Raw genomic sequence first — 22,023 nt, forward strand, 5'->3', positions numbered from 1 at the left:
ACAGGACTGAATGAAGATTACGAATCACAGAAACAGAGGCAGCAGATCCCCTTACGGACTGACACAAGTGAGCAGGATATCCTTTGGACAGTCAGTTATGTTGATTGCTGCAACGTTTGGAGCTTCTGATTTGGACAGTATGGCCCACCTGAGCTGACACTCAAATTAATAGACCTTCATTTAGGGCCTGTCCCATAACTTTAGACTTGAGTACTTGGTTACTGGTAATGTCATTTCTGTGACATAACCACAGCTGCATTAGAGGTGATGGAGCAAACACAGTGAAGCATCAATGTAAGCTACAAAAGAATTGGCCCAAGGTGTCCTGTGTTTCATTGGGCTTTAAAATAGCACAAACATGTAATATCAAGACTTAAATGCATAGAGTTGACCTTTTTTTTTTTCTTTTCCCATGTACTGCAGACATTTCTGTCCTACCCTTGAAGTGCAATTAGTCGTTCCTCTAGCAAGCAAATCATTGTCTCATGTCAAAGAATTGCTTCTATTCTTTTGGTATGAGTCTTTTAATAAAACAGTCTGGACTAGCAAGCCCTCTGGGACTGTGATAATGCAAAGCAGCCAATGCCTTGTTCTAAGTTACACACTGGATGGAGCAATTTGGGGTGTAATGCATCCCCCAGCAGCTCCTTGCTATCCCTTCTATCTTTCAGTGGCTGCACTAAGCAGATCTTTCTCTAAGAGCAAAGCATCTGTCTTTTGGGAAAGTTTCTTTCACTGTTGGCAGCTGCTCAGGGTTAAATATATAGTCTCTGTAGCATTTTGTACAATTGGCATAAATATTATGACAGTGTTGATAGTGTGGGGGTTCCTTAGTATACAGTGAAAAAAGGAAGCTTTCTTTTGATACAGCCATGAAGATTAAGGTATACTGATAGGTCATCTTGATTCCCATGAATTTCCTTGTTTCTTCTAAACACAGCTTCTCACTGGATATAAATTTGTGGTTTGGTGCTGAATATAAAATATTCTCAACAGACTGGAGAAAGGAACACTGGCTTATAGAGGGCTGACTTGTGAAGCATCTGAGAAGTTGGAATGCTACTGCAGGTTCTACTGCTGAAGGCTTTTGTGCTACTCACTTAAGCTTTTTCCCCTTACATCTTCTTTTATATATATAAAAGAGGAGAATGTTCAGTAACTGACTCTGAGAACATGAGTTTTTATTTTAATTTGAAATGTGTGGGCTTCAAAATAAGGAATGTTTTCTATGTTTGTGCTTTTCTAGAAAGTGGTGCCTCATCAGTTTCAGTTGCTGTCATCAGGTGCCAGGAGTTTCTCATTCAGGCAGGGGACTTTCCTTGAAGGTGCAGGATAGAAAGAGAAACAAGCAGCTGATACCCCAAAGGTGATGTAAGAATGGAAGAGATAAAGATACCTGTGGCTCCAAGGGAAATGCTTCATTAATTAGTATAGGAGTAAACTTTAGATCCTGCTGTTTCTTTCTTTCTTCTAGGCAGGGGCTGAGGATGGGTCAGCACTTTTCCAGATCATATCTTTCCTCTCCTAATTGTATTCGTTCAGTACTTCTTTCCTGATCTCCTCTAGGGTCTAGGGACTTACTCCCCATCCTTGGCAAGTGACAGACTACCTTTTCCCTCCAGTTTTCTTCCTGTGAGGAATACACACTGTAACCAAAAGACTTGTAAGTGTTCTAAGTTTGAGGTGTGGCCCGGTTGTCACTGTTAGATGTACAGATATGATTTCTTTAGGTAATGTAAATACTAATGTGATTTGCCAAAAGGTTGTGGGCTTTTTTATTCGTTGGTTTGTTTGTTTTTATTGGGAGTTTATAGGTTTAAAGCCAGCAAATTACAGAAAGAGTTAATAAATACTAGTTCAGTGATGGCACAGAGAAGATGTTGTGTAACAAGATCAATTGATCAGAAAGAATGGAAGGAATGGCCGTTTTCCATTTTCCAAATCTATTCCTGATGGGAGGCAAAAGGAAGTTTTGCAAACTAAGTAGCTGAAATTGAAAGACTAGAAAAAAATTATTCACTTAAGAGAAAAGGGAGCTTATTTTAAGATAAGGAGCCTAAAGTAACATTGTCTTCAGCAAATGAAGAAGTTTGCTACCATAATCTCCACCACTTTACATGGATGACTTAAAAAAACAGGATAGTAGGCCTGTGTGCAAAGAAGTTCAGCTACCCCATAACAATAATATAGACAGTTAATAAAAGGTGCATGCCCCTAACAGCTTGTGTGGTCACAGCATTGAAACAGGGTATACTCTTATTAAAATGTAATACCTGGGATAAGTTTAATAAGTCCTGAGTTTTAAAGATGCAAGTACCAGCACTACAATATTAAAAGAATCAAAGCTAGCTGTACTCTCAGCTGTGTTCACATGCAGATGTAGTGGGGTTACACAGATACACCAAGGAAAATTGAATTTTCTCTATTCTTTTTTTCTATAAAAAAGTACATTTGGGGACTGGTAGAGAATAACTACTAGGTATAAAGATCTCTGGAAAATGTAAACACTGAAATAATATTCTTGCAAATGTTCATATACCACAAAACCAGCACATATTGACTAATACAAAGTGTATGCCATGGCTAATTGCTTCATACTTAGCAGTAGTTCATGTGTCTGTGCAGTTAAAAATGAGAGGGAGGAGGGAGAGAGAGCAGAGCTTACTACTACTAAATGTGAGCTTTCATGAGGAGTAGGATGAAGAAAAGAATGTGCCAAATGGGTTCTGGTGATAGAGGCAACCTAATCGTCTTTTATGTTGTTACAAAATGAGAGAATGTGAGAATCTCATTTAACAGCATAGTCAAACTACAAATTATGTGATGATTTTTTATTTAAAGCCCTTAGGCAAACACATGCTAAATTATACTTTTAAGAATAACAATTAGTTGCAAGCCCAGTTTACAAATGGCAGTGTCTGTGGGAACTGCTCTTCTCAGACAAAATACATAAGAAGTGGACCAGGCTAGATTAAAATGGAAGAACCAGAAGAAATCTGTAAAACGTATTGAGTAAATCAGTAGTGTGTCATACCTCTTCTATGACAGTGGTCATGGGTGGTGCAATGTGACCTTTGGCTGAGAGTGGCTGACAGCTGTAGAAGTGAAAGGCAGGGGGTACATCTCTATAGATTAGTTTATCAATTGCAATGCCCTTGAGGAGGATCAGCTATGCCCTCATCTTTCCTGACAGATATTTAATCAGTTTTCAAAGGTTTTCAGTCAGGATGTTCCACAGTGCCTGGTCATGGTTGATTCTAGTGTCTCATTATGCTCTTTGCCCCAGTGAAGTCAGCTGTATCTGTCTTCCTGAAGTTCAAAACCTGCATTTCTTGTTTCTTTACAAACATAAAGAGTAGCAGCATCAGAAAAGTTGTAGCATTCCATTCTTCCTGCCACCACTTTTATCCTTTTTCATCTAAGTCCAGTCCTTTCCTTTGTTTCACATAGGTCAGGCTTTCGCTGATCAACTTTTTCTGTTTGACTCTGGTCTTTCTAAGTGATACTCACCTTGAACAAGGAGCTGCTAGAGCATTACAGCTGAGTACAGTATAAGGATTCCTTCAGTTGTCTTCAGCACAGCACTTCTATTTATGTAGCTCATTATAGTGTTTGTCTGTCCTGTGGCCGTTACGACATTGTTGACTTAGTTCAGTTTGTGATCTGCTATGGTTCATAGATTGATTCTGCCAAATTCCTAGCCCATTGTTTTCCAGCCTGAATTTGTACAGTAGATTATTATTATTGATTAGGTTTAGTACTTCTCATGTGCCATTGCTGAATCTTGCCTTGTTTTTCCAGACCTCATTTTACAGTTTCAGTTTGTTTTGAATTCTGTTTGTGCCCCTCAATGTGCTTGCAGATCCTCTCTGCTTCTTCATGTGTATTATGTTTAATAGGTGTCTTTCCAATGACAGTAGTCAGGTCACTAGTTGAAGTATTGACCGAAACAGTTTCTAAAGGAACTGTGGCAGGTAGTCATTTGCTGCCCTGCTGTAATAAATCGATATATCAATTTACTAGCATAGTTTTGACCTACTATCCCATAGATTAGTTTTGTGCCCAAATTCAGGAATTTGAAGGACACTGTTAATGAAGTAGTACTTGGAGATAGATACAGTTTTTAATTTACATAAGTATCAGTTTAAAATAGAGATATTTTTGTGGCAGCAGGGAATAGGCCTCATTTATGTTTGTTTTCCAGGGCCAAACTGAAGTTACAGAGATGTTACAAGTCACAATTAAACCTTCTCTCTTACTCATTCATGTTCAAACTGGAATAAAACCACCAGGTTTTGCGCAAGGGTGCTTAGTGGGTAGCGAAGGCGTTACTGAATAGTGCTGTGTGGCTGAAATTCAAGCCTAGAATTGGATAATATTGTGCTTTTTAAAATATTTAGCTTAATCAATGGTAGCATGTAGCTTCCCCTCTGGATAAACCTAGAGAATATTTTTTTGCTTTTATTGAGCTTTTCTTTGTAGAGCTTATTAACACAGTAACCTGAGGTCTTAAAAACAAACAGGAAAGAAAATGCACCCTGTGTTGCACCTCTAAAGCCAGTAGTATGACTTCTAGGGTGTAGAGAAGTAGTTCCTATAACATTTTTTGTTTCTCTTGAACAGCCTTTATTCAAATAGACCCATAAGGATGCAAGGCCATTCTGGGTCAGTTAAAAGATCCAGCCAGCCTGCCTGCCTATGGCAGTGGTGTTAAGTTACGGTCTGTGGTAGAGGATGAACAAAACAAGCATCCAGTGCTTCTCCCTACACTCCCTTCAGTTGTTTTCAGCTCAGGAGACCGAGCTGGGTATTGTTACTTAGAAATTTTTGATGTTTTTTGTTTAGACACTTGTCTAGTCTTTCAAATAAAAGTAAACTTTGAGCATACACAATATCCTTTGGCAAGAATTTTAGAAGCTTGCTGCTTCACTGCATGAAGAACCACCTTTTGCTTGTTACTTACTAACTTTGTTTGATGGCTGTTGAAAGAGACAGTGAAAGTTTATCTATGTCCATTCTTATGTTATACATGATTTTTTTAGATTCTAATATTTTCCCCTAAATTGTATTGTATCTGCACTCAAGAGTCTGAACATAGCTATTCCCCATATGGAGGGTGTACCATATCTTTGTCCAACCTTCTTCTCCCGCTTGGAAATTTTTCCAGCTCTACTCTGTCCTCTTTGAATAGAGTCAACTAGAACTGCACACAGTACTTAAAGTCTGGCAAAACCTTGGATTATTCTTAGAGTGCCATGTTACCTTCTTCATTCTCCATACTTCTCTGATCATGTCTAGTATGTCATTTGCTGTTGGGACTTCTACTGACCTGAGTTGCCATGCATTAGTCTGACATGACCCTGAGGTCATCTCTCCTCAATGGTACTGGGCAGCTCAAAATAGTTCATTTTAGAGTGATATTAGGTTTGTAGATCAGTTCATCTACACTTGTCTGCATTGGATTTCATTTGCCATCTTATTGTCGCACGGTCCTTCTGCAGCTCATGCACAGTCAGCCACAGTTTTTATATCTGTGGTAACAATAGCTATAGATAGCTATAGATAACAATAACAATCTATACCTTATTGCTCACTCCCGTTTTCATGTAAGTGTTTTTTTATGAAATACTGTAGGTTCCGGAAGAGGTTCTTAAATGGACCTCAGCAGAACCCCAGCAGGGACCTCTGCCCATGGTGAGAAGCTAATTGCTTTTTAATAAACAATAACTAATTACTCATAAGCTTTGTTTTCAGTCTTTTAACTGATTACTTGCTTCTGCAAAGACCTTATGCCATGACTTCTTAAATTCTTAAAAGCTGATGGTAGAGGACATTGTCGAAAGACTTTTGGAAGTCCAACCAGAGTATATCTATCTACCCATCTATATTCTTTACCTCTTCAGAGAACACTACTAAATCTGTAAGGTAGATTTCTCCTCTGTTTTAATTATTTCCAAAGTGGTCATTTTTTTATCCAAGTACTCATTAATTATCTTATTTCTTAGCTTCTACTCATTTGCCTAGTAGTGACTTGCAAGTTCATAGTGCTTAAGATCTCCTTTTAAAAATTGACATCACATTTGTCACCCAGCTATCCTGAAATGTGAGAACTGTTTTTTAAGTGAAAGATTTCATGACACTGCTCCTGTTGCTTTCAATTACTTTAATTTTCTGAGTGTTTTTATTGAGCTGTTTCACCCACGTTCCTTCCACATTCTGGACTGCAGAATATTTGTTCTTCAAGTATCGTATGTTGAGTAACCCATCTCTAAGCTGAACTGAAGCAAATCCATCAAACGCTAAACTTTGGAAAAAAAATCAATGCTTTGTGAGTATGCTGGACTCCAGTGAGCCAAGCATGAATGAACAGCAGTGGGCTTTAAGAGGAAGTTTCCCTACCCCGCTTGGAAATCAGTAGTGCCGCTTCTCTGCAGGAATGGACTGTAGAATAAGCTCTGTTTTTTCTCAAGCTGCCAAGCCCTCTCCTGCATGAGGACCGGTAGTTTTACCAATTGGGAATGCAGTGAAGCCAGTGCAGATACCTGAACAGTGGTCTTACAGCACTTAGCTTTTCCTGCTTTTAAAAACCACTTCTCTCACTGGACCTCAGTCTCTTAAAGTTAGGTCAAAAAAGTATTGCAGTTTTTAGAAATGCATTTGTGAATATTCCAATTGTATCAGAAAGTCTGACCCAGATGTGTCCCATCACTGCCACACAACAAGAGCTCTAGCCCTAAATAACATGACAGTATTAACTATGATACTGTTTTTAGTTTTCCTCTTGAAAGATTCCCTTTTGCTCAATTGTAAGACAAATCATTCCCATTCCTTGGGTTGAAACTCAAACTATTTGAAATACAAGGTCATTTCCAGAGAGGACATGTATGACAATATCTGGGATTTCCTTGACACTCTTGACACATGACCATCTCTGCATTACTGTCATTACTCCTTTATGTCTGTCTGATCAAATGATACCTTTGCTTCAGCTCACAGAACTTTAAATATCCATTGTCAGTGAATGGACTCCTCCTGATAATTCTTAGACCAGTGCATGATGATCATGGCCAACTGACAAATCACAAAGCCATCACCTGGGAAAACTGATAATTGTAATTAAACGGGGTCACTGAGCCTTGCTTTCTAAAAGGGTTAACCATTCTGTGACCTAAAGGGACTCTGGACTGTGTTGGCATCACAGATCTTCTCAATAAATGGTTCTATCATTGCAACAGATTGCTGTTTTGAAAGCTTTCTTGTAGATAAATACCATTCCACTTGTGAAATTTGACTGATTTCCTTTTCTTGCTGGCACTTAAAAATACTAATCTGACATGTTTAACTGCACAGTGAGCAATTCTAGTAGTGGCTGGAATCTGTGTGATCTACTGATGTTTCTGATTTTATAGGACTCGTATGACATGGAAAGAAATGTTTCTAAATCAAAACGCAAATCCATTTATCGAGAAGAATACATGGTTTTATCCAATTCATTGCTGCCATTCTAACTGACCAGATTTTCCCTGTTTCAGTATTTTGGTATTATATATATATGTTTGGTATTTATATATGTAATACCAACATATTAAACAGATATACAGTAGAAATATTTCTCTTTTCTCCATGAAAATCCACTTTCAGGTACACAGCTAAGCATTCACTGAGCCCTCAGATTGTAAGATTCTTTTCTCCAAGAAGGCCATCAAGGACTATTCTTATATGTGTGAAACAGGCAGTGTATGAAAGCTGTGACCTGTTCTTTATTGATTTTAGTAAATTTAAATACTTGAGCATGAATTGGATATCAGTTCTACTTGACTCTTCTCTGTAGTCTGAAGTAGTTTAGAAGCTGGTAGATGAACCTAGACATGTTATCTTAATCTAAAATGTAGGCCTCAGTGAGGTCTGGATTAAAAAAAAAAAAAAAGTGCTTCTTCATTAAGTGCTTATTGCAGCTCCCATTAAATACAGTGGAAGATCCCACTGTTTCCAGTGAATGCTGAATTGAACCTTAATCACTCTTCCAGCACTGTGGATGTTGATAAAGCAGGAGAGACCTGAGTATATCTGAATTAGTAGATTCAATATCACTTTTTTGTTGGTGTGATTGCAGATAGCTTCAAATGGAATATTATATGATTATGCTAGAATTAAAAGTCCCTTGTGTGCTGTAATATTTTTTGATATCCTCACTAAATATTAGTTATGACAATGGTGAAGTTTTCTTTCTTAATAGTATTGAATGCTACATAATGAAATAATTTTGGAGATTATTTTGGTCTTATTTGCTTAGTTAGTTGCTTCTTTACACATATCTTTAGATCTTTGCAAACAAGGATTTTTTTGTTTTCATACTATTAAACTTTGGACTCATATGAATAATTGTTGCTGAAGTTGTCATATCAAAATCATGAAATTACATGTGGGTGTGGAGACTGCTTATATAAATAAAGGATACCGGCAAACCTTACTTTTACACAAAGAAGTATAAGTTTTGTACAGCTCTAGCATTAACCAAATAAGATAGATGAATGTATCAGCATCATGCCTGGTTCTGGACAAATTGCATGCTTCTCTGTATTCAGTTAAGATTGTTGTACAGAATGGAAGATCATCAGACTTTGATAGAGTACAAAGTTGAAGATGTATCATTTTGTTCACTGTAAAAGAGCATTGGATTTAGTGCCTGCACATACCACACAGATGAACTTAACGCAGTCCTAGATACTCCCATGAGTCACTTTTTATTACTCTTCAGTAAATTATATTTGTGATAGAGGAGGAAATTGCTTAAATCAAGTCTCATGAGAAAGTTGGTTAAATGAGAACATTGTATTTACTATGACCAATAAGAGCTGAATTCAGATTTGTAAGAGAAAGTACAGCATGAAAAGGTTTATTGCTGGCAGTATAAATGTTCACTGGAAACAGTATGACTACTGTAGGCCACTGCATTAGTCATTTTGAATGTTATAAACTCCCTTGCTATTAATGTGCTTAAGAGTTTTATATTGATGTTTAAATAACTGGATGGAGATATAACAGTATATCTAACTTGGTGTCCAGTTCTTAAATCCTTTACTTATGCAAGTAACCCCATTAGATTTGATTGCCCTTGATTTATGCCTCTTAAATTCCATTAGCTTCAACAGAGTTATTTCTGATTTATGGTTTTGTAAATGAGAAGAGACTTGATCCCACTGGGACTGGGTAGATGTTTACAAGTTCTAGGACACGGATGATGATTATTAAATATTTCATGATCAAGATTTAAAAGGAAATGAATATGAACATTCTTTGCTGTGAAACTTTTCATGCTGTAGTTTCTTAAAAAACCCTGTTTCTTAATTAGCCTTTATACTGTTTGTGTATACTGATTGAAATAGGGGTGTCAGAACTTTGTCAAGCCTCATGCTTTATTATGATTTCATATCAGCGAGTACAATTTATGAAGAAAGGAGATTATGAAGAAACAATGATCCTTAAGAGTCTGGAGTAGCTAATAAAGTACGGAATATGGCAGTTTTGCTTGCTACTTAAATAAACATTCATGATACTTCGTAAGTATCCATCCTCATTCTCTCATCATTTTACATTTGTTTGGTGATACAACATGAAATAGGATTGGAAGTCAATAAAATAGTGACGAAGCTCATTTCAGGTGATAGAGTGTATCATTTAGATATTTTAAATTACAGAGTAGCAAGTTGAGAAAGGGTAAAAAATATTTCAGAAAGAGGTGGCAATTTAGTTGGCCCTTCCAAATGTTAAAGGTATTTGTTTGCTGTTTGGTGGCTTCATTATGGGGGATGTTTACTGAAACAAACATTACCATATTGCCTAATAGGTTCTTTGCAGATAGAAACAATGTTTGCTATGGCCTGAACTTGCAATGCATGATGACTGTGTTGAAGTCACTTGAAATATTGCAGAGGTTAAGTTTGTTTGTACAGCAGAAAATAAATACACTTTGTTGCACTTATTTTTACTTGCAGAAATAAGGTGGTGACTCACTGGGCGTCACAAAAAGGGGCATGAACTACCAGTTTACATTGCACTGCTTTCTGTATTGAAAAGAAACAATAGAAAAGCTTAATGGGAATGAAGGCAGTAATTGATTTTCATGAAATGTGTAATGTTGTCCTGGAACTGCAAACCTATGGTCACAGGTTGCTGAGCAACCTTTCATTGCTTTATTTGATAGGGACATAAACTCGCCAATTGCTGTGATGCATCCTTAGGCAAAGCTTGAAGTGACACTGGGGTTGCAATTATTAATGCCCATCGTTGTACTTGAATTTTAACATTTCACATGACAGATGTGGAAATGGCTTCCTTTGCCATCTTTCACCAGCTGTTTTGGGCTAATATATCTGTTAGAAGACCAAACCTGCACTTAATACAAAAACCTTCCCTCTTCCCTGTACACCCCCCCCCCCCCCCCCCACACACACACACCCCCGCCACGTAGTAATTAAGGACTCTTTGTTCATTGATTTTTACCTTTTTTGAACATTGTTCTAATAGTCACAACCCATTTATCCATCCTAGAGAGGAGGTGGATGAAACCCTTACTGACTTTAAAAGAAAGATTTCAAGTGCTAGAGTGAGATTTCTTTCAGTGTAATGTTTGAACAATCAACATAGTGTCCAGCTATCTTCCACTTCTCACGTTTTGTTTATTCTTAACTTCACTGAGGGCATGCTTGGGAAGTGATACCACATAGCAAGTGTTCAGAGGCAACCAATGCACAGCACAGTTCAAACTGAAGAAGAGCTGCCAGCTCTTGTCATACCATAAAGATTGATGCACGTTCTTGTTCTCTGAGCTGCAACAGAGAAAGGTAGGGGCCAGACTCAGGCTCCGCTTCTATCATAATTTTTGGACGGAATATGTATTTACTGTGGTCTCTTGTGACCTCTGGCATGTAAGACACAGTTCTCCTTAGGGCTCATCCATGTAAGACCCAAACATCATTTTCACCCGGTTTTTATTCAGGCAGCTTTTTGCAGGCATCAGTTACCTGAAGGGTGTCTTTGTGATTTCTTTTTTTATGATGTGGCTTGAGTATTCTTTTTTTCCTGCACTTTGAGAAGTAGTGTTGTTTGTAATTAAATATGATCAAAGTGTATTTTTATCTGAAGAAAATCAGCTAACCTCTCCCTCCTTTCAGAACTTAGTAAGTCAGAAAGATCTTTATTCCAAAAATCCACAGGATTTATATGAATATATAATCCAAAAAAGATGCCACAATCCTCTTTGGAAGGATTGTTCATCCTGTATAACAGGGTAGATTAAATTAATAAATCTTAGCATGATTTAATGTGTATTAGAATAAAGCTGTGATACAGTTCTAATTTATATCTTTCTAATATCTAAATTCATATTACCTCTTGAGACCTGTGACCTCTTTTATGGCTTAATGTTTTCCAATTCTTGCAAGATAGTTGTTCTAAAATTTTGTTGTGTTACATGATGAAACTTTTTTTTTTTGATGAAGTAATTTTATGTTGCTATTTATTTGTTAGTTTTTTTCTCATTTTTTTCCCCAGTAATTCTACATGTTAAATGAGGCTATCAAGAGAGCACTAAAATACTGGAATCTCAAAAAGCAGAATTTCATTTGGCAATATTTGTTTTAAAATGCAACCATACAAAGTAACCTATATGCAGAAGGTATGATCTAGGAAGCTTTCTCCAATTTACCTGAACTTTGTGAAAGTTATGGGCCAGTTATCAGTCTCAGAGGAAATTTATTTTGCTTTCTATTGCTTATATTTTAGAATATAATGAATATTTTAGAATAGAATGTTTCTCTATTTAGAAAAGTAAAATTTTGGAATTCTGAAAATATTTTAGAATAAATCTAACTAGCAATTTAGAATTTGCATTTAAATTTAGATTTTAATTTTAATAATTAGATTTTAATTAAGGTTTAGAATTGAGACTCTAAATATGTCTAAATATTCTGGTACACAGCTGAAAGCCTTGAAAAGACAACCTATTAGAAAAAGTATTTTTATAGAGGTAATCCACAATTAAATATACCACCTCCTTTAAAGAATTTATACTGCAAATTGAAATGTTCTTTTTGTGTTATTTTTAATCTGCATTTTTACTTAAATTATTTACAGTATTTTCTAAGAATTTTAAAGCTTCCTAATAGATACATAAAAATTCAAATTCACATTAAAGTTTATGAAGTGACTTTGAAAAAAATCTCAGCCTTGATACCAGGTTAGAATGATACTAAGAATTATAATTGACCTCAGGATATTGTTACTTTTTATCCTACTAACAAAGGTACATGAAAACTTAAAAGACTAGAAAGCTTGTTTATTCTTCCTGTGTGAATGTGCTACTTTATTTTAAAGCCAAATACAACAGCATGTAAGCAACAGCAGTGACGTTATCTGAAAGAACATAATGCAGAACTACTTTATTTTAATGGCTCTCTTACTCATTTTTGACATCAACTGTTTAAAAAGCCAAACTGTACTCTCCTAGCTCAACGTAATGCCTGGACAAAATTTCTCCCTTCAAATAGCTGAAACACAGAAGAAAAATACAAAAGAAGTCTAGAGTGGCATATGTTAATTCGGTAAGGTGATATTTTTTTCTCTCCATTTAAACAGAAGGAGAGGGAATGTCAAGGATAAAGTGGTAAGGTGTTAGCATGTTCCTACCATGTGAGGAGATAGAACCTGATTTATTTCTGGGAAGATTGTGATATTTCTGCTGTAATAGCCATGTGGTTTAATTTGTTTGCCCGTTTGGGGTTTTTATTTTTCATATGCTGGTGGACCAGAAGGGAATCTCCTCTTTCTGGTTGAACTGTGCCATCCTCCAGTCCAAAGATTTAAGGAACTGAGCAAGAACTCTTGATTACAGTATAGGGTTTTTTCCATCTAGGAGACTAAATAAATGTTTCAAGAAGGAGGGGTGCATTTAAGACCAAGCCCAACTTGTTCAGAGTATCACTATTCAGGAACAGCAATGCTTTGCAGACACATCAGTTCCTTTTAGAACAAACCTGAAGAGAAAGGAACATGAGAAAGCAAAGACAGGATCTGGCAAATTAGGCTATTCCTACCTTGAGCGCATACAGAAATGTTTTCACAACTTGGGCTGTTGAATTTCTGTTAGTTGAGTGGGCTTGAAATAGAGCTGAGAACTGGGTTACTTGGGCATTTGAGCATAGCTGGAATTCAAGCTTTCAGAGTAGTCTGGGTTGCCTCTGAGATGACAATCTGTGTTCATACCCACATCACCTTGGTTCTGCTGTTGCTTCAAATTGTTTTAGTTAACTAAGTTTGGGCACATTAAAAGTGCACTTATTTCCCCCACCCAGCAGATATTCCTGTAATGTAGAGATTCAGAGTCTCTGTAAAAGAGAGTCTAAATAGCATTATTTCCATCCTTTAGACTAGTCATCTGAGCAGTATTATCTTGCTGCTCTAGCTAGGGATGAGACTATAGTATTCATTAGTGGTGGTAGTTTTGGCTTTTAAAAAAATATTATTTGCCTGTAGTAATCCAGGAAGCTATTTTAGCTCATGCAGTGTAGTATAGCCTATCAGCCCAACAGGGGACTAGCAGAGAGCTTTAATATTTGGATAGAGGCATCTTCTTACTTGGATATGTCAGTTTGGTGATCATATATATATATATATATATATATATATATATTTATATATGTATATTTAACAGACCACCTTAACATTTGTATTTCCTTACAGAGTTTATGAGGACACAATGCAGATGTACATTAATTCGTTCAGTAATTATGTCCTAAATTATCTTAATATATCATCAGACTGTAAAACTACATTTGGAAGAAGTATTTTCCAAGGACAAGCCTAGAATGTTTGGCTCTTGTTTCATATTATCTTTAAAATTCACACATTTTCTTAACATTAAATAGAAAATAAGACCTAATAAATATAAAATTAATGTAAATATGCAGATCCTTTGGTTTTCTGTTATTCCACTGTGCTATTGTAGGATTGTTACTTCCAGGAATTATTTCATCTTTGAATAGATATATTATGGTGCTATTAAAATGTATGTATGTATCTATTTAAAATGTTCAGTGATGAAGATTACTTCTAAAGAGAGTAAGTGTCCCCTGCCTGCACCATCTATTGTCCTTACTTTTGTCCAGGCAATTCCTTGGGACTGTTTCTCTATTTCTTTTTAAAGAAATCAGGTCCTCCAGGTCAAAAAGGAGGTTACAAAGATTTCCCAAAGATAAAACAGTTAAATTGCCATCAGTCTCTAAGGTAGCTAGCTCTGCAGTCTGGAGTTTCTGTCTTTGAATTGCTTTTCCTCTGAGAGTGCCTCTAAGACCTGGTAGTTAAAAGTATAAAAACCAATTTAACAAGAACATCCATAATGATAAGTTTTATTGTGCTCTATTTCCATGGTTTAACTGTTCTCCAAGTGGTCCAAGGATTTGGAAGGTCTGAGTAAATTCCCATGAAGGGAAAAGAGGGCAATAAAATTTTTAATAATGCTGGTGTTACCTTACTATGAGAGGCATGGGCAGTTAGTGAATATGAATTAAATTCAATTTAAAAGATTTGGGATCCTTTAATGTCGTTCACAGTTATGAACTAAAGCTGTAAATCTCACCTCTTTAATTATTATTATTAATAATTGTTATTATCTGAAAACTGATGCTGCCTGGAAGACGTGGCATTACAGTTGCCACACTTTATTCTAAGGGCTTAATTCTGTCTCCTCAGCCCGAAGTCTCAGAGGGCGTATAGCTGTCAAGCATTACAAAGCCTCAGGCTGTCCCCCTTTGGCTGGAAGGTAGAGCATGCTGATCCCCTCAGTCTCTTCTCTGGATCCCTAGTGCTGCTAAACTATAGGGCCTCCAGGGGTGCAATTGGGTCATCTCCTAAATTTGCTGCTTTGGATACCCTCAGAGGAGTCAGCTGGAGTTTAATTTTAGTCAATAAATAAATAAAAGCTTCAAACTAGTGCAAGACAAGACACAAAGAACTCAGTGGTATTACAATCTGTGTAGCACAAAACAGGACAGATGTTTATATTCTCTAAAATACGGCCTTTCTATTTATGCAGTTCTGTGCAGTGGTAAAATACAGTTACCTGCTTAAGGTGTGTCTTTTCAGTAACATGTGTGCTTGTGTAGATGTAAACACACACACAGAGCAGCAGGTTTCTAATTCACTCTGAAGGCAGCAAGGTCCATAAAAGGTCTGTAACCGTTGTAGAGTACTCTGGTATCGTGAATATGCACTTTACGGGTCTCTGAGGACTTAAGGAGCAAGAGTAGCATCACTTGCCAGTAGTTAGCACTTCAGCCCTGTTTGAGGCTACTCATGAGTCCAGGAAATGTCCTGGAAGTGACTGATTACGTCCATTTGTCTCAGGGAAGCATGCCATCACCTGCACTGGTGCTAACCCTGGCACCAAATTTCAGTGGTTGATAATAATTCAAAAACGTCGCCACAATAGCCTGATGCTGAGGGACATTCAGTGTGCTACAGGCTGTTAAACTCAGAATGAACTCTAGTTAATGCAGTTAAAAGTGATGCAATAGAATAGAATAGCTATTTCAGTTGGAAGAGACTTACAATGATCAGCTAGTCCAACTGCCTGACTTCAGGGCTGACCAAAAGTTAAAGCCTATTATTAGCCTACACTAACAGGCATGGGACACTGACCATCTCTTTAGGGAAGCCTGTTCTAGTGTTTGAACACCCTCACAGCAAAGAAATGCTTCCTAATGTCCAGTCTGAACCTCCCCTGGCACAGCTTTGAACCACTCTCATGCACCCTGTTGCTGGATCTGAGGGAGAAGAGTTCAGTATCTCCCTTTCCACTTGCCCTCCTCAGGAAGCTGTAGAGGGCAATGAGGTCACCCCTCAGCCTCCTTTTCTCTAAACTAGACAAACCCAGAGTCCTCAGCTGCTCCTCACAGGACATGCCTTCTAGTCCTTCCACCAGCTTTGTTGCCCTCCTCTGGAGGACCTTCAGATCCTTCTTAAATTGTAGGGCCCACTGCCTACAGTATTCACAGTGAAGCTACAGCAGTGCTGAATAACAGTGGGATAATTGGCTCTTTTGACTAGCTGTTTATATTGTGTTTGATGCACCCCCAGATCTCTTTCTGTGGGGCTGCTCTCCAGCCACTCCTCTCAGTTTATACTTGTGGCCGACATAATTGCAGAATACAGCATTTCAACTTGTTAAATTTTATGCCATTAATCATAGCCCAATACTCCAGTCTATCTAGATCGCTCTGCATGGCCTCTTGTTCCTCATGAGACAGCACCTCCCAGCTCAGTATTGTCAGCAAATTTGTTAATGGTGCATTCAGCTCCTTCATCCAGATCATTGATATATATATATATGTTGAATAGAACTGGCCCTAGAATTGAGCCCTGAGGAACACCACTGGTGACTGGTCATCAGCTAGATGTATGCCCATTCGCTACAACCCTTTGATCTCTGCCCTTCAGCCAGTTCTTCACCTGATGCACTGTGAACCCACTAATCTGCAGTTGAGACTACTTGTCCAGAATAGTGCTGTGAGGGACAGTATCAAAAGCCTTACTAAAATCCAGAAAAACTACATCCACCTCCTCCCCTTCATCCACTAGGCAGGTGACCTTATCGTAGAAGGATATCAGATTAGTTAACCAGGACTGTTCCTTTGTGAACCCATGTTGACTGTGCCTGATGATTGTATTTTCCTTTAAATACTTTTCAGTAGCACCCAGTGTAATCTTCTCCATAATTTTTTTTGAGGAACTGAGGTTAGACTAACAGGTCTGCATCTTCCTTGGTCTTCCCTCTTGCCCCTTTTGTAGATTAGAATAACATTGGCTAGCTTCCACCTCCCCAGAAGGCCCAGGCTCCTGCTGCTCTTTGAGGTGTCTGCAAGAAGGCTTCCCCATATATGTTTAAGGAGGATTTGTTTATGGGCATGCCTATGGAGATGTGAGACTGGGTTCATTCATGCTACAGTGTTGCACCGCTTCAGCTGGAGTTCTGTTTCAGTTTCAAACATGAAAATTATTATCACAGTGCTAACATACTTTAATTAGGCTTAGCCGAACCAATTCCTATTTAATTTATGACAAACTAACTAGGTTTAACTGAATATTTCAGAATTTGACTCAAAGTAAAAAGTCATTCTTCCTGAAAGGAAGATATTGATGGACCAACTGCACAGTCTGGGATTAATATCTTAGACCCTGTTGCAGTTTTCTCCATTAGGTAAATTCATTTAATTTGTTGATTTTATTTTCTTTCTCCATAGAGATTCTCCATCATTTCCCTGTACTGTTTGCATCTTTAAATTTTAAGATAAAATATTGCAAGTACTCCTTGAAAATAATAATTTTCTATCAATATTTCTTCTTAGTCTACTTCGAGATTTTCTCGAGATTTTTGTTTTCTAACATTCTAAAAGCATATTCTTGGAGTTTTTCAGTGACTTATTTCCAATTTTCTTTGAACCTTTACTGTTAAACTCTTAAGTTTCCTGCACATGTATTCTTATAGATGTAAATTCAGAATACTGGGGGTTTTTTAGATTACTGGTTTTGAGTGTTGTCCCATCCTCTCTGGTGATTTCACTCAGATTTGTTTGCAAAACCGCATGTGTTTTCTGAGGTCACTTTGAAATGACAGTAAGCCCAATTGTCCCTTTTTTGCTCATCATTAAGGAACTTGTAACTAAATTATTAAGTGTCTTACAGGATTTGTAGTGCAATAGAAGGTAGATTCCAAGTGAGTTGGAGAGACATTCTCCCTAAAGACAAGGAAGTTGAGTGGATTTTTATAAGTGCGTGAAACTGAAGTTTCAAGTTATGAATGTTTAGATATTAATTACTCTGGAAAGGAAAATTTCATTGTCAAATTGTGAAGGCTGTCTTATTTTAATATTTACATTGCTACTGTGTACTCATGGGGTGGATAAGAAGTACTTTTACTGTACCATTGTGAAATTTGCAGGTTTGCATTAATTGATTTTGTACTTCAAGCTACTCATTATCCTGTGAGATTACCATTTGCAACTTTCTTCTACTTCTTTCTTGACCACATCTGGCAGAAAGAAAAGCCTTTTCCTGTTGTATAGGCTGATGCTGTGAACATCCTTTTAATCAATTTAATTATATAAATAACCAAATCTAGTGCATTTTACAGTACATTTCCTTAAGCAAACTACATGGAATACTTTTTAATAACCATATAGCCATTTGATTATTTTTATACTTGCCATTTGAAGACAGTTTGAATATAGATTGATATAGAATTACTTAAAGTTCTGCATATAAATTAAACATTAAAAAGGTAGATACAGCCAGACTAAGCAGCTTCAATTATAATCTTTGGTTATGGAGTTACTGCCTCAAGGACACTCCATCCATTTCATATCATATGTCCTTCTTTTGAAAGATGATCAGTGGGTTCAAGTAACATTTCAGCACAGAGGAAATTGCATAATTTATAGGCTTTTAGAAATGAAAAACAGACAACTGGTTTTCATAAATTAAATCTCCCTCTCTTTTTTTCTTCTCTCCCCTTACAGATTGGAACACTGAAGGATTACTACCACTTCTACCATAGTAAAACAATTAAAAGGTCAGTTCTCTCAAGTAGAGGTACCCACAGCTTCATTTCAATGGAACCAAAGGTAAGAAAATACACGTATGTGTCTGAAGCAAAAGCCTTTGCATTTTTTATATGAAATATCATACCAGAGGACATTCACCTGAATGGCATATAGCATTACAAGAACTGACACACTATCTGTTCACTAAGGTTCTGCTTCTCATTAAAACACGGAGAAGACAATAGCATGCTATTAAGTCTGTGCTATTCTTGGAAGATAAGGTCCAACTTTATTCATGGAGGAGTACAGGAATTTTGTTAATGCGGTAATCACTGTACTGTGCTTCCCTGCAAAACCACATGTGTAACATTTAGGTCTGCAGATCATCTGTAAATCAACCAGCTTTTGGAATGAAGATGACCAGTGTGGGATGGTACAATGTTCAGAGGAAAGTTTCTCTTTCTTTTTTCTGAGCTTTTTCTGGACTTGGTGTATGTGGGATTAAAATAAGAATGCTCTTTTCTGTGGTACTTCTGGTAATTCCTACTGATCTTAATTTTAAGATCTGTTTGAAAAATGGTTTCATACCTTTGAAGTATATAATATAATAGCTAACTGTCAATATAATTTAATTACTGATTTATATTTAAGTATAATTTTGTCTTGTATATGTATCCAAGACACACTTGTGTTTTAATCCTTCCATTTCAGTGCTTAGCGGCTTCATCACTGACTGTAGAATTTGAACTCCTCTGGTTTTCTTTTGGAAAAGAAATTTGGAGAAGATCCTATTGTCTTTTTTATGCTGTTCATGAAACCCATTCTTGGCAACAAACCTCCAAGTCCCTGGTGTTTTTCAGTGGTTAGAGTCAAGCTTTTTTTAAGTCTGTGGATGATGACTGTTGTCTGGGAAGGATTTGTCAGGTTCTAACTGACAATTTATGAAAAGTAAGTTATCTGTAAAAGACAGTTTGAATACTGTAGTTTTACAGTGTAGAAGTTGAGCATCATACAGGGGTACTTCTGCAGTCTGGAAAGCTGTATTTAGGGCTGAAGTTCCTCTTCAGGATAGGACAAGGATAGGGAGGTGCACACAAAGCGTGTTCACCCCTGTGTTGATAGGGCTGTACTGGTTAACCCTTTAAGAGCACCAGCAGCTCTGCTGAGCAGCGTATTTTGGGGATTAGTGTGAAAATGTTCAGGGCCCAAATTTCTGTTCCTGTGAGTGCTGAGACCCACAGTTCAAACAACAAGCACTGCACTTAGAATAGGTAATACTGTAAAAGGAAGGGAAAGTGTTCACATCTTCATCAGTCTACGCTCTTTCCTGTGTGCACAGAGGTGGAGCAATTTACACACAAATGCACAAGTTCACATGCACGTACCACCATAAACTGGTGTTACGGTCAGCTTCCAGATACCCCTTCTGCACCCTCGGGCAGCCAGCCCAGACTACTGTGGCCAGAATCATGAGATACTCTAAGGCAGAGCACAGCAGAAAATTAGAGACATAATCTATTTTCCAGCACTTTCCATGTTACATCATCTAGATCTTGTCCCTTATCTGTGCTGCTGCTGGTACAGAATTTCTGAATTTGTAAATCATTGTTAAATATCGCTTTAATTGAGCTCTAGTAAGGATTGTGCAGGGTACTTAACCCTGTTAGTGATTCTGTACCCAAAGGGAAGATGTCTGTCTAATACCTAAATACGGCCGAAGTGTTTGTAATTGACTTTGTGACTACTCCACCGTACCAGGGCTTGGGAGTTCTTGTATGGCTGCAGACGTGTCAATATACTGACATGTATTTGTAGAATAAAGGCCAGTTTGTTCTCAGTGTGTATAACATTTAATGATTATTAAGCAGACTGGAAACTTAATTGTATTATAACAAAAAATGGGACTTTTAAAAACAAGAGATTTAATATTAAATAAATCACATTGCAGGGTTGTGTGATTTTTAAAGGACCAGTAATATATGCTATTATATTTATGAGTGTGACTCTATCTTATGCCAATATTTGCAGCAGATTAGATGGCATGTGTATTTGTGAACAAAGGAACACTGAGATTTGTTTACTTTCCAGATCATTTAATGGTAGTTTACTTAATGGTTAAAATCCTCTCTGTGTAACATGCACACACAATTAACTTGATCTGTGCTTGCTTCAGATGTGGATCACTAATTTGCTTCATTTATGAAATTTTAAATGATGTAATTTTTATTGAGTGGCAATTCATTATGTAAATAACCTTCATATAATGGAAGAACCATTATGAGATCTGATATTTCTAAACTACTTGTATGGATAGCGTTTGATTTCACTGTGTGAATGCACAGGGAAAGATAAATAGGTAATATAAAATCTTGCTCTTCAGTTAATGAATTGCTTTGAAGATCTTTAGCTTGTTTTCTTTTTCTTCTGAAAAAGCCTCTTGACACTTATAAACAATATGAATAGATCCAACAGGGAACATAAGCTGAAGACATGTGGATTAGACATTTTGATCATTTTTTTCAGCATTAACCAAATGTTACTCTCGACTTAGATGAAAAGATAAAGGATATGTAGTGCAACACTATTTTGTCCATTATCATCCACATCCTTGCCTAGCAGTGCTACATGTTGTCATTTAGAGATGAAACAGATTAAGTAGTTTTAGGAAGAGATGCCAAAATGAGGCTTTAATGTCCCCAGCATAGATTAGCATATAGAAAATTTGAAACATAGCTTTATCCACAGCAACTTTTCTATGCCTCTATATAGTTACATGGTGTTTCCTATGTGTTGATAGAAAACCAAAGAAGTGAGAGAAATTTGTGGATTCAACGCAGAGATTAGTACTATGCATCAAAGCTAATTGTTGAATGAAATCTATTACAGAAGTTTCCAGTCTCTTCAGCTAATGTGCTACTTGTGGTTGGCCTTTGGCAGGGGTCAATGAAAGCACCATACCATGAATTGAGAGCCTTTTTTTAGCTTCATAGAGTTTGCTCAGCAAAATTATTTTGGTAACACTACAGCGTATGAAACAATGGGAGCAGGAGCAAAAAGGAAGTAGGAAGATGGACAGAATCAGTCCACAGCAGAAATGAGCCATGAAGCTCTCAATTCAGCTATTAAATAGAGGGCTGGTAGGCCCTCTATTGAAATCAAACTATTACAGCACTTCCAGGGGTGGGAATACAGAGGTATGGTGCACCTCTGGGGGTCTGCTGCAGCGGTGAAACGAAGAGTCACAGCGTGAAGAAAATTGCAAACAATGATTGCAACCTCAGTCTCTTAAGTCAGATGTTACATCAGTACAATGCATAAGGAAAATCAGGTGGAGCTTTTCTGTCACTGATGAAATTGCAGTTCCAATGAAATGTCAGAGTTGAAGTGCTTACGCATAACAATAATACATAGAAGTTAAATGGACAAT

The 22,023-nt window shown here is 37.1% G+C and overlaps 1 protein-coding gene across 3 annotated transcripts in view; it reads left to right on the forward strand.

The window, feature by feature from the left end:
- The window catches only part of PCSK5 (proprotein convertase subtilisin/kexin type 5), a 249,494-nt gene that overhangs the window by 5,171 nt on the left and 222,300 nt on the right, over positions 1–22,023 (forward strand). For all 3 annotated transcript variants that reach the window (XM_074931390.1, XM_074931391.1, XM_074931392.1), the window contains exon 2: positions 18,573–18,677. In XM_074931390.1, coding sequence (XP_074787491.1) covers positions 18,573–18,677 — 105 coding nt within the window. The remainder of the gene's footprint in view (positions 1–18,572; positions 18,678–22,023) is intronic.

Source organism: Athene noctua, chromosome Z (assembly GCF_965140245.1).
Source record: "Athene noctua chromosome Z, bAthNoc1.hap1.1, whole genome shotgun sequence".
NCBI classification, from domain to species: Eukaryota; Metazoa; Chordata; class Aves; order Strigiformes; family Strigidae; genus Athene; species Athene noctua.